The sequence below is a fragment of the Mustelus asterias genome, chromosome 5 (genome assembly GCF_964213995.1).
Source record: "Mustelus asterias chromosome 5, sMusAst1.hap1.1, whole genome shotgun sequence".
Lineage (NCBI taxonomy): Eukaryota > Metazoa > Chordata > Chondrichthyes > Carcharhiniformes > Triakidae > Mustelus > Mustelus asterias.
Window position 1 is genome coordinate 131579888 of NC_135805.1, and position 26361 is coordinate 131606248.

General features: G+C 47.5%; 1 protein-coding gene across 1 annotated transcript in view; it reads left to right on the forward strand.

The window, feature by feature from the left end:
• adgrb3 (adhesion G protein-coupled receptor B3) overlaps positions 1 to 26361 on the forward strand; it is an 840122-nt gene that overhangs the window by 497581 nt on the left and 316180 nt on the right. Inside the window, exons 16-17 of the mRNA XM_078213595.1 lie at positions 9787 to 9889; positions 13765 to 13808. Coding sequence (XP_078069721.1) covers positions 9787 to 9889; positions 13765 to 13808 — 147 coding nt within the window. The remainder of the gene's footprint in view (positions 1 to 9786; positions 9890 to 13764; positions 13809 to 26361) is intronic.

Consider the following 26361-nt stretch of genomic DNA (forward strand, 5'->3'; position numbering starts at 1 on the left):
TCCACATTCCTGCTGTGGGAGACTTGAGGCCTGCCCTACACTAAAATCACAGGAGAGGCTGGTGTGGTTTGGCAGCACTTAAATAATCAAGGATGCCATTTGGAGAAGATGAGGAAAAGTAATGTGCCAAGATAATTTTTGGAAGAAAATTTAAAAACAAAAAAACAGATGTTGGAAAACCTCAGCCGATGCTGTTTGTAATATTTATTAATGATCTGGATGAGGGTATAGTTGGGTGGATTAGCAAATTTGCTGATGACACCAAAGTCGGTGGTGTGGTAGACAGTGAGGAAGGGTGTCGTAGTTTGCAGGAAGACTTAGACAGGTTGCAAAGTTGGGCCGAGAGGTGGCGGATGGAGTTTAATGCGGAGAAGTGTGAGGTAATTCACTTTGGTAGGAATAACAGATGTGTTGAGTATAGGGCTAACGGGAGGACTTTGAATAGTGTGGAGGAGCAGAGGGATCTAGGTGTATGTGTGCATAGATCCCTGAAAGTTGGGAATCAAGTAGATAAGGTTGTTAAGAAGGCATATGGTGTCTTGGCGTTTATTGGTAGGGGGATTGAATTTAGGAGTCGTAGCGTTATGTTGCAACTGTACACAACTCTGGTGCGGCCGCACTTGGAGTACTGTGTGCAGTTCTGGTCCCCACATTACAGGAAGGATGTGGAGGCTTTGGAGAGGGTGCAGAGGAGGTTTACCAGGATGTTGCCTGGTATGGAGGGGAGATCCTATGAGGAGAGGCTGAGGGATTTGGGATTGTTTTCGCTGGAAAGGCGGCGGCTAAGAGGGGATCTCATTGAAACATATAAGATGATTAGAGGTTTAGATAGGGTGGATAGTGATAGCCTTTTTCCTCTGATGGAGAAATCCAGCACGAGGGGGCATGGCTTTAAATTGAGGGGGGGTAGTTATAGAACCGATGTCAGGGGTAGGTTCTTTACCCAGAGGGTGGTGAGGGATTGGAATGCCCTGCCAGCATCAGTTGTAAATGCGCCTAGTTTGGGGGCGTTTAAGAGATCCGTAGATAGGTTCATGGACGAAAAGAAATTGGTTTAGGTTGGAGGGTCACAGTTTTTTTTTTAACTGGTCGGTGCAACATCGTGGGCCGAAGGGCCTGTTCTGCGCTGTAATGTTCTATGTTCTATGTTCTATGATCAGGCAACAACCATGAGAATGGAATCCGCGGGGCAATTTTGAGCCTGAACCATCCGTCTGCGGGAATGGAGGCACATGCTCCAAATCCAGAGAGCCGGAGAGTTTCTGAATTGCGATCTTACCGGCCCCTCGCTGGTGGAGTGGCATGAAACACACCGCAGGACCGTTGAAAGCTTGTTTTAATACATTAGCACGTCATTGGTGAGCACTCTCTCTGAGATTCTCCCCCCCCGCCCACTCCAGATATTCAGCAGGCACTGGTGAGACGTCACGCTGGCGTCATTTACAACAGGTTCGCCAAGATGCGAACCTATTGTGGGGGTGTCCCCAGAGTTGTGAAGGCAAGCATAGTTCCGGGGGGGGGGGGGGGTGGGGGCAGAGAGAGGGGGTGGGGGGGGGGGGGGGGGGGGGGGGGGGACATGGCCGGACAGTGATCTGGCAATGCTCACTGTCATGGACTCTTGGCACAGGGTTGGCTCCATGTCCTATGCTAATCTGGCAGTGGCCAAGGTGTACCAAGGGGTGGACCTCCAGTGAGTGGGGGGGAGGGGAATTATTTAAATGTGGTGGTGGCCAGGAGTAGGGGATGCCAGCAGTGACCATTGTGGGTTGGGGAGGTGATGCGCTATCAATTAGGCAAAAGACTACTTGTGTGCCAATACAACTGTAGGCTTTTATTCATAACAGAACCAGGAGCACATCCCAACAGATAACCAACCTGGACTGAACAAGGGGGAGGAGACAGCCACCTTTATACTAGGTGACGAGGGGAGGAACCGAACCGGCAGGGGATGTGTCCAGGCATAACAAACACACAACGGTGGTCCATGTAGGACAAAGGCACAACTGAAGTCCACCACAGGAGGGTGGGTGTGGTGGTCATGGTGGAGGTGGGTGCCGGCTCAGACTGTGAGAGGCATGGTGGGGGAGTGGGAGGTGGGAAGGTGCCGATATAATCAGGTGGAGGAGGAAGAGAAGAGGACAATGATTGGAGGTGGGGAGAAGGGCTGATGATTGTGAGGACCAGAGGAAGAAGGTACCGATGATCGGGGTGAGCAGAGAGGCCGATGATCAGTAGCGGGGTAGGGAAAAGAGGCAATGATCAGAGGGGGGATGGCTTTAGAGAAGTACCATCTCCATTCAGGGTGGGGAGGGGACCCCTGGGATCTCCGTGATGTACTGGGGGGAAGGTTTACTCTGGTTCTGATTGGGGTGCCCTTTAAAGATGGCTGCCAAACTCTGCCAGTGTGTTTAGGCTCCCCCTCCGCCTTGATTTTCGTTTTGGCAAGAACTGGAGAGAAAACTGACCCGTTTTCCCATTGGAAACATCTCTGCCATTTTTTGGTGGGATTTCACCCATTTGTCCCAGTTCCTGTCCTTTGGTCAGAACTGGGAAATGTTCAAGAGGTTTCAGTCAATGATGAAAATGGAGAGGGGGAGATTGATGGGGGTGGCCGTGAGAACAAACTGGAAGGTCTCTGATTGGGTAGAAAGGCAGAAGGGTTCTGACAAAAGGGATGAGAGTGTGAGGGAAAGGGGATGGGAATGGGATCAGTAAGAAATAAATGGGGAGGTATAAATAGGAAACTCCAAATCATCACCAATCAGCTACCATCCGAAAATAAACCAAATGGTTATGACTGGAATTCACTGTTGAGTCCAGAAAACTGTAACGTGCCCAATGGAGGTACTGTTCCTTAAACTTCAGTTAAGATCCATTTTGCAATTCATTCGCAGGATGTGAGAATTTTTGGTGAGGTTGCTTATCCCTAATTGCCCCCGGGAAGATGGTAGTGAGGTACCTTCTTGAGCCACTGCAGTCCATATGGTGTAGGTGCACCCAAGTACCATTAGGGAGGGAGTTCCAGGATTTTGACCCAGCGACAGTGAGAGAGCGAAAGAATGGCAGTATAGTTCCAAGTCACACCATGAGTGGCTTGGAGGAAATCTGGAGGTAGGGGTGTTCCTGTACATGTGTTCTGAATGTGTCCCTTTTGAAAAAAATGCTTCCACTTCAGAATTATAGAATCCCTACAGTGCGGAAGGAGGCCATTCAGCCCATCGAGTCTGCACTGAGAATGTTCCATGATCATCACTTACACTCTGAGATTGATCCACTTCGATTGGTTGGCAAGTACACCTGACCTGAACTACCTGTGCCAATACTCACGTGGGGAAGACAGGAACACTTAGCATTGTGTGTCCCTTCCCTCTTCTATACAAATAGCTTGTTTGGGATAGGTAGAGACTGAATACTTGGGCTTAAGACCCAAGAATGGTAAATCTAAATCCAATACTAATTTGTGGCCCTTAAACTTGCCAACAATATGACAGGAGTGAGCTGAAAGCTCTGTACATTTTCAGAGCTATTTTTAACACTATACTGTCAGCAAATTTACAAAATAGAGATGAAATTCAATTGGTTCATTTACATTGTAAAGCCCAACAATATTGAAAAAATGTTTTAAAACTGGGCAGTATTTTTTAATTAAAAATATACTTTCACAAAAATAGCTGTTCTTTCAGTTTGAGAAGATCTGATGTGTACAATTAGAACCATAGAAACCCGACTCTGTAGAAGGGGCCATTCAGTCCATCAAGTCTGCACTGCCTCTCCAAAAGATAATCTTACCCAGGCCCATCTCACCCTATCCCCGTAACCCCGTGCCTTTACCATGGTCAATCCACCTAACTCACACTTACTAAAGGGTAATTTAGCATGGTCAATCCACCTAACCAGCACATCTTTGGAGACTAAGGGGCAATTTAGCATGGCCAATCCACCTAATCTGCACATCTTTGGACTCTAAGAGGCAATTTGGCATGGGCAAACCAACTAATCTGCACATCTTTGGACTGTGGGAGGAAACCGGAGCACCCGGAGGAAACTTGCACAGACACAGGGAGAATGTGCAAACTCCACACAGACAGTGACCCAAGGCTGGAATTGAACCTGAGTTCTTGGTACTGTCGGGCAGCAGTGCTAACCACTGTGCCACTCTGCTAACCACTGTGCCACTCTGCTAACCACTGTGCCACTCTGCCACCCCTATTGTTTTGCATTGTGAATGAAGGGCGGAACTTCATGGGTCCTGCAAGGTCCAATTTTACAGAAGGAACTAACTGAGTGTCAACTGACAATCGCAACAATAACTGGTACTTACATAGTATGATTAACACAGTGAGGCACCCTAAGGTCTTCACGGCAGCAATTATCAATTTATTTATGGTAGTGAGCAACCCAAGATGGTTTTAGGATAAGACACCCAAAACTTGGTTGAACAGATTGACTTAAAGAGAGGAAGAAGGTTAGAGAGGTTTAAGGTGGGAATTCCAGAGTATACTGTTATAATATACCTTTAAGAATAGCAGCATGTCATCACTTTAAGGGAAATGTGTTACATGATCCAGTCTTAGTTTCACTTTGGCCTGGAGCAAAACAAGATACACAGCCCTGCAGCTGATGCCCTCAAGCTTTCTATCCATGCAGGGGGGTCATACGAGAGAAATTCAGGGAGTTGGGTGCTAGGCTAAAAAGTAAGACCTCCAGTGTAGCAATCTCTGGACTGCTCCCGGTGCCTAGTGCAAGTGAGGCTCGGAACAGGGAGATTCTACAGTTGAACGCGTGGCTAAAGGACTGGTGCAAGAGGGAGGGTTTTAAATTCATAGATAACTGGGAAATCTTCAAGTCAGGATGGCAACTGTACAGAAAGGATGGGTTACACCTTAACTGGAAGGGAGCAAATATCCTGGCTGGGAGTTTTGCTCGAGTGTTTCGGCAGGATTTAAACTAGTGTGGCAGGGGGGTGGGGAACAAAACAGGAGGTCAGTAAATACTGAGGCTGGGGTCGAGCTGGGGGCCAGGGCAAGGCTAGCTAAGAAGAGGAGCACTCTGGAGGAGGAGGACCTGACTGGGCCTGGAGGTCTGGAGTGCATCTGCTTCAATGCGAGGAGTGTAACGGGTAAAACAGACGAACTTAGGGCCTTAATGCTTGTGCGGAATTTGGATGTGGTTGCGGTGACGGAAACTTGGTTAAAAGAAGGACAGGACTGGCAGCTGAATATTCCGGGGTATCAGTGTTTTAGGCGAGACAGAGGAGGGGCTAAAAAAGGTGGGGGAGTAGCGATATTAGTTAAGGAGCATATTACCGCGGTGCAGAGGGTAGACAACTTAGAGGGGTCATGTACTGAGTCGCTGTGGGTGGAACTCAGAAACAGGAAGGGTGCAGTCACTATGCTGGTGGTGTACTACAGACCACCCAACAGCCCACGGGAAGTGGAGGAAAGGATATGTCAGGAGATTCTGGATAGGTGCAGAAAACATAGGGTTGTTGTAGTGGGGGACTTTAATTTCCCTGGCACAGACTGGAAAGTGCTTAGAGCTGGGGGACCGGACGGGGAGGAATTTGTAAAATGCGTACTGGAAGGTTCTTTGGAACAGTATGTAGATAGCCCGACTAGAGAGGGGGCTATACTGGACCTAGTTCTGGGAAATGAGCCCGGTCAGGTCGTCAAAGTTTCGGTAGGGGAACATGTGGCAAATAGTGACCACAACTCTGTTAACTTTAGGATAGTAATGGACAAGGATGAGTGCTGTCCTACGGGCAGGGTGCTAAATTGGGGGAAGGCTGACTATAGCCGGATTAGGCAGGAATTGGTGGATGTTGATTGGGAGAGGATGTTCGAGGGTAAGTCCGCGTCTGGCATGTGGGAGTCTTTTAAGGAACTATTGATAAGGCTGCAGGATAGGCATGTGCCTGTAAAAAGGAAAGATAGGAAAGGTAGGATTCGAGAGCCGTGGATAACCAGGGAAATTGAGGATCTGATTAAAATGAAAAGGGAGGCGTACGTTAAGTCCAGGCAACTGAAAACAGATGGAGCTCTGGAGGAATACAGAGAGAGTAGGAAAGATCTCAAACGGGGAGTTAGAAGGGCAAAAAGAGGGCACGAGATGTTCTTGGCAGGCAGGATTAAGGAGAATCCTAAGGCATTCTATTCATACGTTAGGAACAAAAGAGTTGTCAGGGAGAAAATCGGACCTCTCAGGGACAAAGGAGGGGAATTATGCTTAGAACCCAAGGGAATAGGGGAGATCCTAAATGAATACTTTGCATCGGTATTCACGAAGGAGAGGGGCGTGTTAACCGGGAGTGTCTCGGAGGGAGGTGTTGACCCGTTGGAGAAAATCTCCATTACGAGAGAGGAAGTGTTATGTTTTTTAGGGAACATTAAAACTGACAAAGCCCCAGGGCCTGATGGCATCTATCCTCGACTGCTCAGGGAGACGAGAGAGGAAATTGCTGGGCCTCTGACGGAAATCTTTGTCGCTTCTTTGGACACGGGTGAGGTCCCTGAGGATTGGAGGATAGCGAATGTGGTCCCGTTGTTTAAGAAGGGTAGCAGGGATAACCCAGGAAATTATAGGCCGGTGAGCTTGACGTCCGTGGTAGGGAAGTTGTTGGAGAGGATTCTTAGAGACAGGATGTATGTGCATTTAGAACGGAACAATCTCATTAGTGACAGACAGCATGGTTTTGTAAGAGGGAGGTCATGCCTTATAAATTTGGTGGAGTTTTTTGAGGAAGTGACAAAAACGGTTGATGAAGGAAGGGCCGTGGATGTCGTCTATATGGATTTCAGTAAGGCATTTGACAAAGTCCCACATGGCAGGTTGGTTAAGAAGGTTAAGGCTCATGGGATACAAGGAGAAGTGGCTCGATGGGTGGAGAACTGGCTTGGCCATAGGAGACAGAGGGTAGTGGTCGAAGGGTCTTTTACCGGCTGGAGGTCTGTGACCAGTGGTGTTCCGCAGGGCTCTGTACTGGGACCTCTGCTATTTGTGATATATATAAATGATTTGGAAGAAGGTGTAACTGGTGTAATCAGCAAGTTTGCGGATGACACAAAGATGGCTGGAATTGCGGATAGCGAAGAGCATTGTCGGGCAATACAGCAGGATATAGATAGGCTGGAAAATTGGGCGGAGAGGTGGCAGATGGAATTTAATCCGGATAAATGCGAAGTGATGCATTTTGGAAGAAATAATGTAGGGAGGAGTTATGCAATAAATGGCAGAGTCATCAGGAGTATAGAAACACAGAGGGACCTAGGTGTGCAAGTCCACAAATCCTTGAAGGTGGCAACACAGGTGGAGAAGGTGGTGAAGAAGGCATATGGTATGCTTGCCTTTATAGGACGGGGTATAGAGTATAAAAGCTGGAGTCTGATGATGCAGCTGTATAGAACGCTGGTTAGGCCACATTTGGAGTACTGCGTCCAGTTCTGGTCGCCGCACTACCAGAAGGACGTGGAGGCATTGGAGAGAGTGCAGAGAAGGTTTACCAGGATGTTGCCTGGTATGGAGGGTCTTAGCTATGAGGAGAGATTGGGTAGACTGGGGTTGTTCTCCTTGGAAAGACGGAGAATGAGGGGAGATCTAATAGAGGTATACAAGATTATGAAGGGTATAGATAGGGTGAACAGTGGGAAGCTTTTTCCCAGGTCGGAGGTGACGATCGCGAGGGGTCACGGGTTCAAGGTGAGAGGGGCGAAGTATAACTCAGACATCAGAGGGACGTTTTTTACACAGAGGGTGGTGGGGGCCTGGAATGCGCTGCCAAGTAGGGTGGTGGAGGCAGGCACGCTGACATCGTTTAAGACTTACCTGGATAGTCACATGAGCAGCCTGGGAATGGAGGGATACAAACGATTGGTCTAGTTGGACCAAGGAGCGGCACAGGCTTGGAGGGCCGAAGGCCTGTTTCCTGTGCTGTACTGTTCTTTGTTCTTTGTTCTTTGAAGGGGGGGAGGTTTAACACAGATATCAGAAGGACATATTTCACACAGAGGGTCGTGGGGGCCTGGAATGTGTTGCCGGGCAAGGTGGTGGAGGCGGACACACTGGGAACGTTTAAGACTTATCTAGACAGCTATATGACCGGAGTGGGAATGGAGGGATACAAAAGAGTGGTCTAGTTTGGACCAGGGAGCGGCGCGGGCTAATTGTTCCTTGTTTCTCGTTTCAAGGCTTCATTCTATGATCATCTTGCTGGTGCCAGTACAGAGCGAGACTGCGGATAGTTGGGAACCTGTCTCGGGGGCAGGGAATTCATATGGTGTTCATGGAAGTGGAAATGACTAGGGTTGGGAAGCATTTTCCGATCAGGGCCATTGTGATCTCCTGGACTCGTTTCGATCGCCTCAGGGGGTCGGAGAGGAATTTCCCAGATTTTTTTTTTCCCCATATTGGCCCTGGGGTTTTTCACTCTGGGTTTTCGCCTCTCCCTGGGGATCACATGGTCTGGAATAGGGGGGTGGGGGTGAGTTAATAGGTTGTAATGAACAAAGCATCGTAGCTGTGAGGGACAGCTCGGTGGATAGGATATTGGTATGTAGATAGGCTGGAAAATTGGGCGGGGATCCTGGATTCAGGATTCAATCCTGGACCGGGGAGCGGCATGGGCTTGGAGGGCCGAAGGGCCTGTTCCTGTGCTGTATTGTTCTTTGTTCTTTGTTCTTTATGTGCATATGTTCACATGTGCCAAGAATTAATAAATGAACCCATGCTGTGTTTGCACAATCCCTTATGAGTGATGGGTGTCTTTATATCATTATAACTCACACCAAGCATTTGGCCTATGCTGCTGAAAGCAAGGCCACCAATGGTTGAAATGATGAAGAAACCTGCGCATGCGCAATTCTGCAATCAGCTTTCGGGTGATTTAGGCCCCACCCACTTTCCCAACTGGCAAATTTCAACTTTGTCAAGATTTCTTTTATTCATTATTTAAGTCGCCCAAAAAAAAAGGCATGAATTTCTCCCATTTTCATGCTCATTTGGCACTTAGAGTTTTTTTTGGTAAGATCGTCCTCATAAAATCCAGAGGGGACTCAACAGGGTGGAAGCTGAAAGGATGTTTCCCTTTGTGAGAGAGACTAGAACTCGGGAATGCAGTTTAAAAAATAAGGGGGCTCTGTGGTGAACCATCGTTGGTTCCCACTAGGTAGTACTGAGCCAGGGTCTGGCCAGTACTACAAGTATGTATATATGTTGCTGTTGGGGTTAGGGATGGGTTGTTCTACTTGTTGCTGTTGGGGTTAGGGCTGGGCTGTTACACCTGTATTATAGTTATTATGGTACATCCCAGTCGGGCTCCGCCTCCTGGGAGAGGTATAAAGGTCACTGCTCTGTCTGGGACCCCTCAGTCTGGGATCGTGTACTATACATGGTAGCTTCGTTGTAACAGTAAATAAAAGCCTTTATTTCCTTGAGCATCTCAAGCCTCGTGTGTGATAACGTGCATCAGGCTCCCATTTAAAACAGAAAAAAAGAAAAAATGTTTTCTTTCAGAAGGTCGTGAGTCTTTGGAACTCTCCTCCTCAGAGAGCATTGGCGGAAGAGTCATTGAATATTTTTAAGGGAGCGCTAGATGGATTCTTGACGAACAATGGAGTTAAATGTTATCGGGCGTGGGCAGAGTGTGGAGTCATGACAATAATCAGATCAACCCTTAGCTTACTGAATGGCAGAGCAGGCTTGAGGGGCGAAAATCCCGCTCCTGATTTGTACATTTGTATGCATGTTCGAAATTTAAATACATTTTCTCTTGCTTTTTAACCACTCCCACAGAAATTACACTGTTGTGAACTCAAAAGTGATTGCCGTGACAGTAAGGCCAAAACCAAAAATTGCAGAATCTATACTGGAAATCGAGCTGGCGCACTTGGTAAATGTAAGTACTTCTTTGTTTCCTATAGACTATTCCAGAATATTAACCTTGGACTAGTTGTCAGTTCTAAAGGGCAACCTGTAATTTCTGCTTGGGAAACACGCAAACTGCAGACTCACATCACCAGAGCACTGATCGAAGGACAAGTGCAAAGGAAAGTCTTCCTGGACCTTGACTTTTGATTTTCTCAAGTGCAGCCTACCCGTCCTGCAAAACCAATCCTTATGTTTCAGTTCAGAGCACCATGATAATAACAAACTCCCTCAGGGCAGCCTAATTACCATAAGACAGAGGAACAGAATGAGGCCATTCAGCCCATTGAGTCTGCTCTGCCATTCAATCATGGCTATTAAGTTTCTCAACCCCATTCTCCAGCCTTTTTCCCGATCGCCAGTCTTTTGTGGCAATGAATTCCATAAATTCGCCATCCTCTGGCTAAAGAAATTCCTCCTCATCTCAGTTCTCAAGGATTGTCCCTTTACTCTGAGGCTGGGCTGTCGGATCCCAGTCTCTCCGACTAATGGAATCATCTTCCCCACGTCCACTCTGTCCAGGACTTTCAGTATTCTGTAAGTTTCAATGAGATCTCCCCTCATTCTTCGAAACTCCATTGAGTATAGACCCAGAGTCCTCACACACTCCTCATACTGTAAGTACTGTAACACGAATGACTGAACTACCAAAATTCTTTTCTTTTCTCTGCCCTGCAACCCTCCCCCCACCCCTCAAATCAGGAAGGAGGACAAGTAAAAATGTATAATTTCATTGGCTGTGGTTATTTGTCTTTGTTATTCCATGTGATGTACGCATTACTGTAAGGCCAGCATTTGTTGCCCTTCCCCAAATGCTCTTGAACTGAATGGCTTTTCAGGCCATTTCAGAGTCAACCATGTTGCTATGGGTCTTGAGTCACATGTAGGCCAGAGTGGATAAGGACGGTTGATTTCCTTCCCCAAAGGACATTAGTGAACCAAGTGGGTTTTATATCATTCAGTGGTAGTTGTCATGGCTACAATTTCTGAGACTAGCTTTCAATTCCAGATTTTATTAATTGAATTTAAAAGTCACCAGCGGCCATTGTGGGATTTGAACCTGAGAGCGGGAGCCTGGGCCTCTAGCTTATAGGGTGAATGACATTACCACCCTCTCTCAATCTTGTTATCCTAACTCCCTGAGACAGCATCAGGCTCCAGGCAGTAATTGCATCTTCATGCACCCTTGGGGCAGCATGGTGACACAGTGGTTAACACTGCTGTCTCACAACACTGGGGACCCGGGTTCAATTCCGGCCTCGGGTGACTGTCTGTGGGGAGTTTGCATGTTCTCCTCATGTCTGTGCGAGTTTCCTCTGGGTGTTCCAATTTCCTCCCACAATCCAAAGCTGTACGGGTTAGGTTGATTTGCCATGCTAAATTGCTGCTTAGTGTCACAAAATGTGTAGATTAGGGGGATTAACAGGGTAAATGCGTGGGGTTACAGGACTAGGGGCTGGGTGGGATTGTTGTTGGTGCAGGCTCGATGGGTCGAATGGCCTCCTTCTGCACTATAAGGATTCTGATTCTATCCATGTGATAGAACCGGATGATGCTTCATAACCATGGTGCCTTGCTTGCTGTGCATCCAGTCACCAACACCATTTTACTTCCAACTCAAGAATGTTGTTCAGCTACTACATTTCACACCCCCTTGTCAATGTTCCAAAAAGCTCAATTTCTCCCCTGTTTCCTTCTGTAACCCCACCACCCCCACCCCAAACACAATCCAGAACGATCTCAAATGTTAACACCCACAGCCTGCATACAGGGTTGCCAACTCCCAATGTTCCTACCTTCACTTAGCATCCACCACCTACACTCTGGCTCTGCCATCTCCTCTATGCCCTGACTCAACGTGCCTCTGTCCGACTGGCCATTTTGCTTCATTCCCATCCATGGTCTTTCACCATTAAGCCTCCTCTGCCAAGAAATCTTCTCCCTAAATCACAATTCCCGCTTGCAACAGCCGCCTCAGAATTTGTCGCCTCAATCCTGTTTCCGGTCAGTTCTCCTAACTTCTCTCCAAAGTCCTTGATAGCTGTCACTCCTCCTCTGGCAAAGTAAACCTATAGGGATGGTTGAACAATGCGATGGGTCTTCTATAAATGATGGTTATTGTTGTATGCCAGGATCAAAAATAGAATGCCATCACAATTTGTAAATGTGTTTGAATTATGAGTTGTTCTTTAGCTCGGTACGGTTCTCTAATTATAGGTTGTAACATTAATCACAAGAAAATTACAGGAAATCAATTCAGTTATTTCAATAACAAAGGGCTGAGTATTTAAAAGGGTAAGAATGTTGCTCGCTTTGCGAAGGGTTAACTCATCATTTAAGAGCCATCCATGCAAATTGACATCTGCTGTTCTATTTTACCTTCGGTTTGAGCAAGGCACCATGTTATAGCTGACTGTAGTATGTATTCAGAACATCATCAGGATTTAATTATCTGATAGGGTGCCATGGTGGCCCAGTGGTTAGTAATGCTGCCTCATAGTGCCAGGGACCCGGGTATGATTCTGACCTTGGGTGACTCTCTGTTGGAGTTTGCACGTTTTCCCCGTGTCTGCGTGGGTTTTCTCCGGGTGCTCTGGATTCCTCCCGCACTCCAAAGATGTGCGAGTTAGGTTGATTGGTTGTGCTAAGTTGTCCCTTAGTGTCAGGGGGATTAGTAAGGTACTTAGGGTTACGGTGATAGGGCCTGGGTGGGATTGTTGTCGGTGCAGGCTCAATAGGCTGAGTGGCCTCCTTCTGCAATGTAGGGATTCTTTAATTCTATGCTAGTTGCCATGAGACGAAACTTGCCATTAGTTTCGGACAAAGCTCGGCACAACATCGAGGGCCGAAGGGCCTGTACTGTGCTGTACTGTTCTATGTTCTATGTTAGAGCCTATCTGGCTCACTAATAGCCTTTGGAGAAGGGTAACTATCACCCGTAGCAGACCTGACCTATACTTGATTACAGGCCCATGTGTCAACATGGGGTGACACTTAAGCAGTGGATTTCTTAGGTCTCTGACTTACTAAATTAGCAATGTTCCTTTGTAGACAAGGATTGTGACTCAAGACTCAAGAGTGCAGACCCAGGAAATTCTCCTATACAGTGTCCTCTGAAGTTGACTTGGAAGCTTGTAACAGCAATGGGATCAAATTCCATCTGGTCATTGTATAAAATGGGTGCTTACCCTAGGCCCCACCCAGAAAGTCAGTCCCATTAACTAGGATAAAAATGAGTATCACTGAAAAAAAGAAATATATTGTTGAAGATTTTCATTTTGCACTCATCAGGACAAATGCAAGAATGCCAAATTTCAAACAATCACCGCCAAGGCATTGCTGTGAAGAAAGTGGGCCATGGCACAGATGGTTGGCACAATATTGCCCATTTTTACCCCAATCACTTGAAGCAAGTGGGCCCACCACATTAGATTCCTGATTAACAAGGGGGTGGTGAAAGGTTAGCAGGGGTAGGTGGGAATGTGTGATTGAGGTTACAATCAGATTAGCCACAATCTTATTGAATGGTGGAGCAGACTTAAGTGGCCTAACCCAGTTCCTAATTCGTATGCATGTTTGTCTGAACATTCTCAGAACAACTGGACAACACATACACCTTGGCCAAGTCATATTACTCACATGCTAAGAACATGCAATCACAACATGATTCCCTGTGGATAGGATCAATGTGACTTCTTGTTTTTGGGTAGAAGTTATCAGGAGCAGGCTATCAGCTTATTTTACTGTAATTTACAATTAAAACAGACCGTTCATTATGCATATCTCATCAACCAGGAAGAGAACATAAGGAGAATATTTATTTACAAGTGTTTTCTCTTTTTATAGGGCACTCACAATCCTTATTGCGCTCTCTGGGATTTCAGCAAAACGTAAGTCCCTACACGGCTATTAATTCCTCAGACAGCAATGATCTCTTGGACTCGTTTTCCCACCCCGGATTTTTTCTTTGTGTGGTTATTCGCGTCTCGCAGAAGATCACATGGCATTTGGGTGGGGTGGGGTGAGTGTGTACATTGAGATGCACAAGTAATTGCAGTTGTATGTGACAGGTCTGGAGGGCCCGAGGATCTTTTGTTTAAACCAACTCAGCATTGTTTGTGTGCTCATTCCAGTAACCAAAGCTGTGATCTGCGGTGTGCTGCTAACAGTTGCGACTGACACACGCAGTGGATCCCTGTTATAATGGAAAGCCTTGTAATGTATGTGCTTTGCGGTAGAATCTATAAATTTGCACACTTGCAGTGGAGCTCCACACGACAGGAATGACTATCGGGAATCCGGCTGTGGACAGAAAATCCTGAAATTTCCCTTCATTCCCAGAGCCAAATTTCCCGAGTCAGCCTGCAAGTTTGCAGCAGGTGCCTTTAACGATGCATCTTTGTGTACCTACAGCAACTGAATGAGAACAAAATACTGCGGATTTTGGAAATGTGAAATACAAAGAGAAAATGCCATGAAAAGTCGGCAAGTCTGGCATAATCTGTTGAGAGAAGCCGAGTTAGCGGCTGGCATATCCCCCCTCCCCCCTGCAGCGTGTTTTGCAGTGATGGAGGTGACCCACCATTAGCCGGGAGTGAGATCTTCCAGTCCCACTGCTGTCAACGGGTTCCCCGTTGCCCGCACCTTCTGCCGTCGGGGAACCCGCAGCGAGGGGGAACCTGCCAGCAGGAACGGCCTGAAATTTTCCACCAACGATACTAAGAGTCATGTGGGCTTGAAACATTAACTCTGTGTCTCTCTCCACAGCTGCTGCCTGACCTGCTGAGTTTTTTCAGCATTTTCTGTTTTCCCTGCAACTGAATATTGCTTTCATGGTATCTTTAAGTTGTTAAATAGCAAAGACATTTAAGACAAAGACATGTTGTGTCATTTTAGAGTGTGATTTGTGAAGAAACTTGCTCCAGATTCTTTTCCTCAGAGTTGGAACTTTGGAAAGGGTAATCTTAACTGCAGTAGAGTGATGCAAATCAGATTCTAACAATATTGACATCAATAGAAAGCCATATATAATAGGCAGTCAGTTCATTATCACCCGATTTACGCCATTGCCCACAGTTAAAATTAGCCCCAATGACAAAGAACAGGATCTCAAAATAAGGCACCTTACCCCAGTGAGTGTTTCTTCTATCGTGTGAATCTCAGTATGATCATCGAGCGACCTGTCTGTTACAATAATTGTATCAAAAGCAGCAAATGCCTGATTACTGTTTGATTGAAATAAATGGAGGTTGGGACTCTTATGAAATTATCCACATTAAGGCTAAAGCTTTATCTAAAAAAATGCAAGTAGCCAAATCATCAAGTTATGGTGAGTTTTATGAGGTTTATCATATTTTTCACATCTTGAATAAATGGTTTCTGCTGCCTTTCTGTGTTTGACGTGGGCACTGTTAGAACACAAGGAAGTCGAGAGGAATCACTGGGCACAATGGTTGTCAATTAGATGGCCCAAATGGCCTACATCTGCTCTGATGTCTTATGGTCTTACAGAAAAAAGTTGGAAGCTTGAAGACAAAGGGGCAGGACTGTCTTTGTGTGTGTGTTGTGATTGTTCCATTTTGAAAGATCCCCTGCTCGGTCCGTGTGGTGAACCATAGATGGTTACCACTATGGGTACTTGTACATATGTTACTCTTGTTACTGTTGGGGTTAGGGTTTGGGTGTTCCACCTGTTATTATTGTTTATGTGGTACACTCCGTTCGGCTCCGCCTTCTTACAGGAGTATAAAAGTCACTGCTACATCCTAGTAGCCTTTAGTCTGGGATAATATTGTTAAGTAGTGTGCTCCTATATTGTCGTGAATAAAAGCCTTTATTCCCGGGTACGCTTCCCATGTGAATCAATCGCGCATCAATCTTATTCACGACAAAATACTGAAAATTTTGTTCAAACAAAAAAAAATGGAGCAGATGCTAAAGCCTGATCGGCTAACCTTGGATCCGCGTGCCGCTGGGGCGTCGAACACTTTCGACCATTGGTTGAAGTGCTTCGAGGATTACGTTGAGGCCTCGACAGCAGTCCAGTCCGACGCCGACAGATTGCGGGTCCTCCACGCCAGGGTGAGCGAGACTGTGTTTGCAACAATTCGCGATTCCCAAAATTATAAAGATGCTATCGAATTGCTCAAGAAGCTGTATAACAAACAGCCGAACGAAATTCATGCTCGTCACCTATTAGCCACCTGACGGCGGCAGCCCGGCGAAACTACGGGACAGTACCTGCGTAAACTTCAACAGCTAGCCAGAGCCTGCAACTGCAAGGAGGTGTCGGCTACTCAATACACCAACGACCTTATTTGGGACGCGTTCGTGGCGGGAATCGGCTCATCCTATATTCGCCTGCGGCTGCTAGAACAGGGTAACCTGGACCTGGCTAAGACGGTAGAATTGGCCGACGCAATGGAAACAGCCTCCAGAAGTCTCGAAACCTACCCCACCGACCACGTGGGAACAGCGTGGCAAGCACAGCCGCCGCCTCAGCTGTACTCAGCGACTCCTCGGAACTGCGCGATGATGCTCCCAACTTCAGACCTGATGGCTGCGGCAGCTCCTGGAGGCCCACGGTGCTATTTCTGCGGTTTGGCGAAGCATCCTCGCCAAAGATGTCTGGCCAGGTCGGTGTTTTGCTCCGCCTGTGGAAAGAAAGGGCACTATGCAAAAGTGTGCCGAGCAAAGACCCCTTCCAAGCCCAGCAGTGTGCGATTCATGGGCGCAGCCACTTTGGTCGACACCGGCCGCAGAAGACCAGCAGGGGTCCTCGTCATCGGCTATCTCAACTGCCTGCAGTTACGCTCGGGATCCAACAGTGGCGTCAATCATCCTGGACCAGGCCAAGCCTCACAGACTCGACAAGTCCATGATGGACATAGAGGTAAACGGGCGCCTGGCGCATTGCCTGTTTGACAGCGGGAGCACGGAGAGCTTCATCCATCCGGACACAGTAAAACGGTGCGCTCTCCGTGTGCAAACTGTCAGGCAGACAATCTCCATGGCATCGAGGTCCCGATCTGTCCTCGTTCTTGGGAGCTGTGTGGTAACCCTAACGGTGCGGGACACAGTCTACGAGAACTTCAGGCTCCTCGTGTTACCGCACCTTTGCGCTCCGGTACTCCTGGGGCTAGACTTTATGGTCCACCTGAGGAGTGTGACCCTGCACTACGATGGGCCACTCCCTCTACTTTCAGTGGGAGAACAGCAGCCTCCAAATTGTCCAGCGCGCTCCACATGCGGCCTCTCAACACACAAAATTACCCCGCCTTCCCTATTCGAAAATCTCGTGCCAGGCTGCAAGCCCATCGCGACTAAAAGCAGGCGTTACAGCGCTGAGGATCGGATCTTTATTAGATCTGAGGTTCAGCGGCTCCTCAGGGAAGGGGTCATTCAACCTAGCACTAGCCCATGGAGAGCACAAGTCGTGGTGGTCAAGACTGGAGACAAGCCCCGGATGGTCATAGACTATAGTCAGACCATTAATAGGTACACGCAGCTGGACGCGTACCCTCTCCCGCGCATATCTGACATGGTCAACCAGATTGCGCAGTACCAGGTGTTCTCCACCATCTACTTGAAGTCAGCTTACCACCAGATCCCCATTCGCCCAGAGGACCGCAAATACATGGCCTTTGAGGCGGATGGCCGTCTCTACCACTTTTTAAGAGTCCCTTTCGGCGTCACTAATGGGGTCTCGGTCTTCCAGCGTGAGATGGACCGAATGGTGGACCAAAACGGGCTACGGGCTACCTTCCCGTACCTGGACAACGTCACTATCTGCGGCCATGACCAGCAGGACCACGACACCAACCTCCAGAAGTTTTTATGCACTGCGACTTTCCTGAACCTGACCTATAACAAGGAGAAGTGCGTATTCAGCAAGCACCGCCTAGCAATCCTCGGATACGTGGTGGAAAACGGGGTCATCGGCCCCGATCCAGACCGTATGCGTCCCCTCCTTGAACTTCCCCTACCCACTAGCATCAAAGCACTGAGAAGATGCTTAGGCTTCTTCTCGTACTATGCACAGTGGGTCCCCAATTACGTGGACAAAGCCTGTCCGCTCATAAAATCTACCTCTTTTCCCCTGACAGCAGAGGCTCACCTAGCCTTTGCAGGGATAAAAGCCGACATCGCGAAAGCCACGATGCATGCTGTCGATGAGTCCATCCCTTTTCAGGTGGAGAGTGATGCATCTGACTTCACCCTGGCTGCCACACTTAACCAGGCGGGCAGGCCCGTCGCCTTTTTCTCTCGCACCCTCCAAGGCCCTGAAATTCGGCACTCCTCTGTGGAGAAGGAGACTCAGGCCATTGTGGAGGCTGTACGGCATTGGCGCCATTATTTGGCTGGCAAACGGTTTACCCTGCTCACGGACCAGCGGTCCGTGGCCTTTATGTTCAACAACACGTTAAAGGGAAAAATTAAGAATGATAAAATCTTGAGGTGGAGAATCGAACTCTCCACCTTCAACTATGATATCATGTACCATCCGGGGAAGCTCAATGAGCCCTCAGATGCCCTGTCGCGTGGAACATGTGCCAGTGTGCAGGAGGACCGGTTCAGGCCCTCCACAATGATCTCTGCCATCCGGGGATTACTCGGCTCTTCCATTTTGTAAAGGCTCGGAATCTGCCCTATTCCATAGAGGATGTCAGGTCGATAACTCGACGCTGCCAGGTCTGTGCGGAGTGCAAGCCGCACTTCTACCGGCCTGACAGGGCACACCTCATTAAGGCCACTCGCCCTTTTGAACGACTGAGTGTCGACTTCAAGGGGCCCCTTCCTTCGACAGATCGGAACGTGTATTTCCTCAACGTTGTTGACGAATACTCCCGATTCCCCTTTGCCATCCCCTGTTCTGACATGTCCTCTGCCACGGTCATCAAAGCCCTGCGGAGTCTTTTTACCCTGTTCGGCCACCCCAGTTATATCCACAGTGATAGGGGTTCGTCGTTTATGAGCGACGACTTGAGGCAATACCTGCTCTCTAAGGGAATTGCCTCAAGTAGGACTACAAGTTACAACCCAGGGGTAACGGACAGGTCGAGAGAGAAAACGCTACAGTCTGGAAGGCTGTTTTACTGGTGCTACGGTCTAGGGGTCTTCCAGTCACCCGTTGGCAAGAGGTACTTTCTGATGCGCTCCATTCAATCCGGTCCCTCCTGTGTACGGTAACCAACGCTACCCCACATGAGCGGATGTTTACCTTCCCCAGGAAGTCTTCATCTGGGACCTCACTGCCGTCTTGGTTGACGTACTCAGGACCTGTCCTCCTGCGGCGGCATGTTAGGGCCCGCAAGTCCGACCCTTTGGTTGAACAGGTCCATCTCCTCCACGCCAACCCTCAATATGCCTATGTGGCATATCCTGACGGGCGAGAGGACACGGTCTCTATCAGAGATCTGGCACCTGCAGGGGACCCGGAAACCCCCGTCACTCCCGCACCCCTGGTTAGGATTCCTTTGCCCATTCTCTCCCCTCCTGACACGGTGCGGGCAGCATCGGGACCTCAACTTAATCCTCTTACTCCCGTGTGCAGCTTGCCTGAGTCCAGGGGATTGTTGCCATCTCGAGGTCGGCAGGCGGGAGAGGAACCGGAGGAGTCAGTGGACACCACCTCAGGGAGAGGGTCGTCACCACGGTCACCAGAACCGGCACTGGAGCCAGTGTTGTGGAGGTGCGGAGATGGGCGGCACGATAGCACAGTGGTTAGCACTGCTGCTTCACAGCTCCAGGGTCCTGGGTTCGATTCCCGGCTCGGGTCACTGTCTGTGTGGAGTTTGCACATCCTCCTCGTGTCTGCGTGGGTTTCCTCCGGGTGCTCCGGTTTCCTCCCACAGTCCAAAGATGTGCGGGTTAGGTTGATTGGCCAGGTTAAAAATTGCCCCTTAGAGTCCTGAGATGCGTAGGTTAGCGGGATTAGCGGGTAAAATATGTGGGGGTAGGTCCTGGGTGGGATTGTGGTCGATGCAGACTCGATGGGCCGAATGGCCTCCTTCTGCACTGTAGGGTTTCTATGATTTCTATGGTTTCCATGATTTCTAGGTCGCAGAGACGGTGCGGACCCCCGATACGGCTGAACTTGTGAACATGTGGACAGTTCCTATTTGTTTCCTCACCCCACCAGCCTTTGTTTTTAAAGGAGGGGTGAATGTGGTGAACCATAGATGCCACTATGGGTACTTGTACATATGTTACTCTTGTTACTGTTGGGGTTAGGGTTTGGGTGTTCCACCTGTTATTATTGTTTATGTGGTACACTCCGTTCGGCTCCGCCTTCTTACAGGAGTATAAAGGTCACTGCTACTTCCTAGTAGCCTTTAGTCTGGGATAATATTGTTGAGTAGTGTGCTCCTATTTTGTCGTGAATAAAAGCCTTTATTCCCGGGTACGTCCTAGCCTCCCGTGTGAATCAATCGCGCATCAGTACGGCATGTTGAACATCAGCCCATTTATCAAAAGGAGAAAGTAGGATGGTACGGTGACACAGTGGTTAGCACTGCTGCCCCACAGCGCCAGGGACCCAGGTTCAATTCCCGGCTTGGGTCACCGTCTGTGCTGAGTCTGCACATTCTCCCCGTGTCTGTGTGGGTTTCCTCCGGGTGCTCTGGTTTCCTCCCACGGACCGAAAGATGTGCTGGTTAGGTGCATTGGTCATGCTAAATTCTCCCTCAGTGTACCCAAACAGGCCAATAATCAATAGGTGATGGAGTGTAGTGACTGGGGGATTTTCACAGTAACTTCATTACAGTGTTAATGCGAGCCTACTTGTGGCATTAATAAATTAATTAAAATAAATAATTAATAGGTGCTTCATTCTACTCTGAAGGAAACCTTCATCACAATCTCTGGAGTATCATTATTAGGGCGGCACATTGTTAGGGTGGGGGGGTGAAATAGTGCCAAAACTTTCCAACCATATTAAAACAAGCTGCTGCCTTCATTGGCGCTCCCTGTCCTAACAGCAACACATGGACTATCTTCCATCCAAGTGGAATCAATCTGAATTTCCCATGAAGATGCTACAGTGTGTGAACTCCGTAACCTGTTAATCATTGGTGTTTGAATATAGCGATCAATTTCTGCCATTCACCCTCTGTGGCTGGTGCACGTTCTAGTCTGATGACCTTTGACACATACACTGCCAGTAATAAATTATCATGCCTGTTGTACCGATACAGCTTTCAGATTTTCTGCCCTTCAAAAAAAAGAATCATTTTTACTTTTATGAATAACTTTTACTTTTCCTCATTTAGCTTTTTATCCTTGCCCATATTCATTGTAGCTAAATCTACATTGTCTCAAATGATAAAAGCCTTCATGCAAGCTCATTCAAGGAGATGGAGGTTAGACCCCGAATACTAACATCTCTCTTCTGCATCACAGCACAATTCATAGAATCATAGAACCCTACAGTGCAGAAGGAGGCCATTCGGCCCATCGAGTCTGCACCAACCACAATCCCACCCAGGCCCTATCCCCATAACCCCATGCATTTACCCTAGCTAGTCCCCTTGACGCTAAGGGGCAATTTAGCATGGCCAATACACCCAACCCGCACATTTTTGGACTGTGGGAGGAAACTGGAGCACCCGGAGGAAACCCACACAGACACGGGGAGAACATGCAAACTCCACACAGTGACCCAAGCCGGGAATCGAACGCAGATCCCTGGCACTGTGAGGCAGCAGTGCTAACCACTCTGCCACCCTGTCACCCAATTACTTATTAACTTTCAACTAAACTTGACTTGATGAACTTCAGAGTGTTTACCGAGAAATCTGTGCAGCCCTGGGGGGGCTTTCTAGTGACCATTGCACTTGGGGCGGCACGGTAGCACAGTGGTTAGCACTGCTGCTTCACAGCTCCAGGGTCCCGGGTTCGATTCCCGGCTCGGGTCACTGTCTGTGTGGAGTTTGCACATTCTCCTCGTGTCTGCGTGGGTTTCCTCCGGGTGCTCCGGTTTCCTCCCACAGTCCAAAGATGTGCGGGTTAGGTTGATTGGCCAGGTTAAAAATTGTCCCTTAGAGTCCTGGGATGTGTAGGTTAGAGGGATTAGCGGGTAAAATATGTGGGGGGAGGGCCTGGGTGGGATTGTGGTCGGTGCAGACTCGATGGGCCGAATGGCCTCCTTCTGCACTGTCGGGTTTCTATGTTTCTATGTTTGATCGAGAAATCAGCCTGAAAAAGTCATTGGGCAGGATTTTCCAGCCACACTTGCCCGAGGCCAGTGGACCTTTCCATGGTCCATGTCCCGCCCACTATGATTCCCATGGCGGGCGGGATGGGAAAATTCCACCCTTTGCATCTTATGTTTCACAATGGATAGTGACATCCACTATGGAATTTTACCACATGGGAATTGTAGCGGATGGGACAAAGGTCCATTGACCTCGGGCGGGATTTTCCGGCCTTGGGGTGAGCGAGTCTGGAAAATCCCGTCCTCAATGTGTGTTTGCAGTGGTCACCGGATAGCTCCCCAGAACTGCACAGAATGCATTTTTGGACAGTGAGAGGGGGAAGGGCGAATTATCTTTGCCTTAGCAGTAATCTAGAGAAGCAGATTGCCCTCCCAGTGTAGAACATGTCTGGATACGAGTTGCCATAAGGCAAGTTTAAATGTCCAGTGTGTTGATAGTGAATGGGTGAATGAGTGAAAGGTGAGGGTGGTAGGGTGGGTTGGTGAACATAAGAACTAGGAGCAGGAGTAGACAATTCAGCCCCTCACGCCTGCTCCACCATTCAATACTTTCATGGCTGATCTTGCCTCAGCCTCATCTCTACTTTACAGTTCACCACAGCCCTTCAAATCCATTACGAATTAAAAATCTGTCCACCTCCTCCTTAAAGTTTTTCAATGTCCCGGCATCCACCACAGTCTGGGGTAGTGATTTCCACTGATTCACGCCCTTTAAGAGAAGTCATTTCTCCTCTATTTTAAATCCGCTACCTCTTATCCTAAAACTATGACCTCTAGTTCGAGATTGCCCCAAAAGAGAAAACATCCTCTCTACGTCTACTTTGTCAATTCCCTCTAACATCTTACATACCTCAATTAGATCTCTTCTCATTCTTCTAAACCCGAGAGAGTATAGGCCTAAACTGCTCAAACTCTCTTCGTAAGTACAATGACTCAGGAAACCCAAATATAAAGGAGCATAGTTTATCACAGAATGCAAAGTACATCAAGTACCACTATTCCTTGTCTGAGACTTCAGTTCAGCAGGCCTAGTCCTGGGCCTGCCTTATAGAAGGCTCAGGCAATGTGTTTCAGCTGAGCAGGAACTCATACTCAACAGACCCCAGAGGAAGACAAATCAATGATTCCCCATGAAACTCGTGGAGGTGATCACAATAAGACAAACCCCACATCTCTGGAATCAATCCAGAGAACCTCCTCTGGACTACCTCTAACACTGTTACATCTTTCCTCAAATAAGGGGACCAAAACTGTACACAGTTCCCCAGGTGCAATCTCACCAATACCTTGTTTAGTTGCAGCAACACTTCCTTACTTTTATACTCTATTCATTTAGATTTCAATGACAAAATTCCATTTGCTTTCCTTATTACCTGCATATCAGTTTCCTGCAACTTATGCACGAGGACACCCAGATCCCTCTGCTCTGAAGCACCGCAAAGTCTCTCTCCATTTGGATAACAAGTTGCCTTTCCATTTTTCCGACCAAAATGGATAATCTCACATGTATCCACTTAAACTCCATCTGCCACATTTTGGCCCACTCACCTAACCTATCCATATCCATTTGTAAATTTCTTATTTCATTATCGCAACTTACTATCCTACCTATTTTAGTGTTGCCTGAAAATTTGGCTATGGTACCTTCTATCCCTATATCCAAGTCATGGATATAGATTGTAAATAGTTGGAGACCAAGGACCAAATCCTGTGGCACCCCATTAGTTACATCTTGCCAACCCAAAAAAGAACCATTTATCCCCACTCTTTGCTTTCTGTCAGTTAGTCAGTCTTCTATCCAAACTGATAACTTACCCTCTCCCCATGTGATCATTCCTTGTGTATTAACCTTCTGTGCGGCACCTTATCAAATGCCTTCCTGAAGTCTAGATATACAACATATACTATGGCATGGTGGCAATGCTGCTTCACAGCACCAGGGACCCAGGTTCGATTCCCAGCTTCGGTCACTGTCTGTGTGGAGTTTGTACATTCTCCTCGCGTCTGCATGGGATTCCTCTGGGTGCTCTGGTTTTTTCCCACAGTCCAAAGATGTGCGGGTTAAGTGGATTGGCCATGTTAAATTGCCCCTTAGTATCAGGATGACTAGCTGGGGTAAATACATGGGGTTATGGGGATAGGGCCTGATTGGGATTGTGGTCGGTGCAGACTCGATGGGTCAAATGGCCTCCTTCTGCACTGTAGGATTCTATCAATTATCCACTTGGCTTGTTACATCTTCAAAGAACTCTGTCCACTATGCCACCAAGATTGATGGCATAGTGAACAGTGAAGAAAGTTATCTCCAATTGCAACAGGATCTTGATCAATTGGGCCAGTGGGCTGACGAATGGCAGATGGAGTTTAATTTAGACTCCATGCGAGGTGATGCATTTTGGTAGATTGAACCAGGGCAGGACTTACTCAGTTAATGGTAGGGTGTTGGGGAGAGTTACAGAACAAAGAGATCTAGGGGTACATGTTCATAGCTCCTTGAAAGTGGAGTGACAGGTGGACAGAGTGGTGAAGAAGGCATTCGGCATGCTTGGTTTCATCGGTTAGAACATTGAATACAGGAGTTGGGACGTCTTGTTGAAGTTGTACAAGACATTGGTAAGGCCACACTTGGAATACTGTGTGCAATTCTGGTCACCCTATTATAGAAAGGTTATTATTAAACTGGAAAGAGTGCAGAAAAGATTTACTAGGATGCTACCAGGACTTGATGGATTGAGTTATAAGGAGAGGCTGAACAGACTGGGACTTTTTTCTCTGGAATGTAGAAGGCTGAGAGGTGACCTTATAGAGGTCTATAAAATAATGAGGGGCATAGACAAGGTAGATAGTCAATATCTTTTCCCAAAGGTAGGGGAATCTAAAACTAGAGGGCATAGATTTAAGGTGAGAGGGGAGAGATACAAAAGTGGCCAGAGGGGCAATTTTTTCACACAGAGGGTGGTGGATGTCTGGAACAAGCTGCCAGAGGTATTAATAGAGGCGGGTACAATTTTATCTTTTAAAAAGCATTTAGATAGTTACATGGGTACGATGGGTATAGAGGGATATGGGCCAAATGCGGGCAATTGGGATTAGCTCAGGGGTTTTTTAAAAAAAGGGCAAGTTGGGCCGAGGGCCTGTTTCCATGCTGTAAACCTCTATGACTCTAAATTAGTCAAACACAATTTATCCTTCATAAAACCATGCTGACTCTGATGCATTGCATTTTGACTTTCCAAATATCCTGTTATTACTTCCTCTAACAATTTCCCAACAACACATATTAAACTAACTGATCTATAATTTCCTACCTTCTGCCTCTGTCCTTTTCTAAATTAGCATTTTTCTAATTCACTGGAACCCTTCCCACATCCAGGGAATTTTGGAATATTTTAACAATGGATCCACTATCTCCGCCCCGATCTTGGTCACAGAAAACAGTGTCTATGTCCCTAACTATGCTATCCCTGACTATGACTACATTTCTCTTCTCTCTCCCCACTTGAACGACTCCCTGCAGAACCCGCTCTCGTCCACACAGGGAGCAAGAACTTCAAACCTGTCAGACAAAAACAAGGGCTAAGGTTCCTGCAACCCTACCTCTTGGATCCTTCTATTTGCCTCACTCACAGTCACACCCTCCTGACCATTCAAGGTAGTTAATCTAAGGGATGTGACTGCCTCCTGAAACACAAAGTTCAGTTACCTCATTCCCTTCCTGATGTGCTGCAGTGTCTGGAGCTCAGACTTCAGCTCATCAACTCCGAGCCAGAGTTCCTCAAGCAACCAACACTTACTACAGATGTGTTCAGTCGGAACCATGTTGGGGTCCACCAGTTCTCACATCATGCAGATATCACATTGGCCCTCCATGCCCATTTTATTAGGTTTTAATTTTTTTTTAAATTTTCAACTGATTTTTAGCTTCCTGTTCTGTAAAATATTTCTCCTTATTACCTTTAATTTGAAAACAACTTAGAATAGGTCATTCAAATTAGCAGTTACTTACCAACCAATGAAATTACCATTTTCCTGGACATCATTCCTTATTGTTTTTCAACATCAGCCTACTGCCCTAGGTACATGTGCATCTTGCAGGTCCAGCTGCTTCCGCTCCCGGAAGGTAGAGAGGCTATCCATTCAGTAATAGTTGTCTGCAACAACACTCCAGCTAAGCTGTACCAGACATTCATATCTCATTCAGCATTTTATGATTGGAAGTAATGTTGACC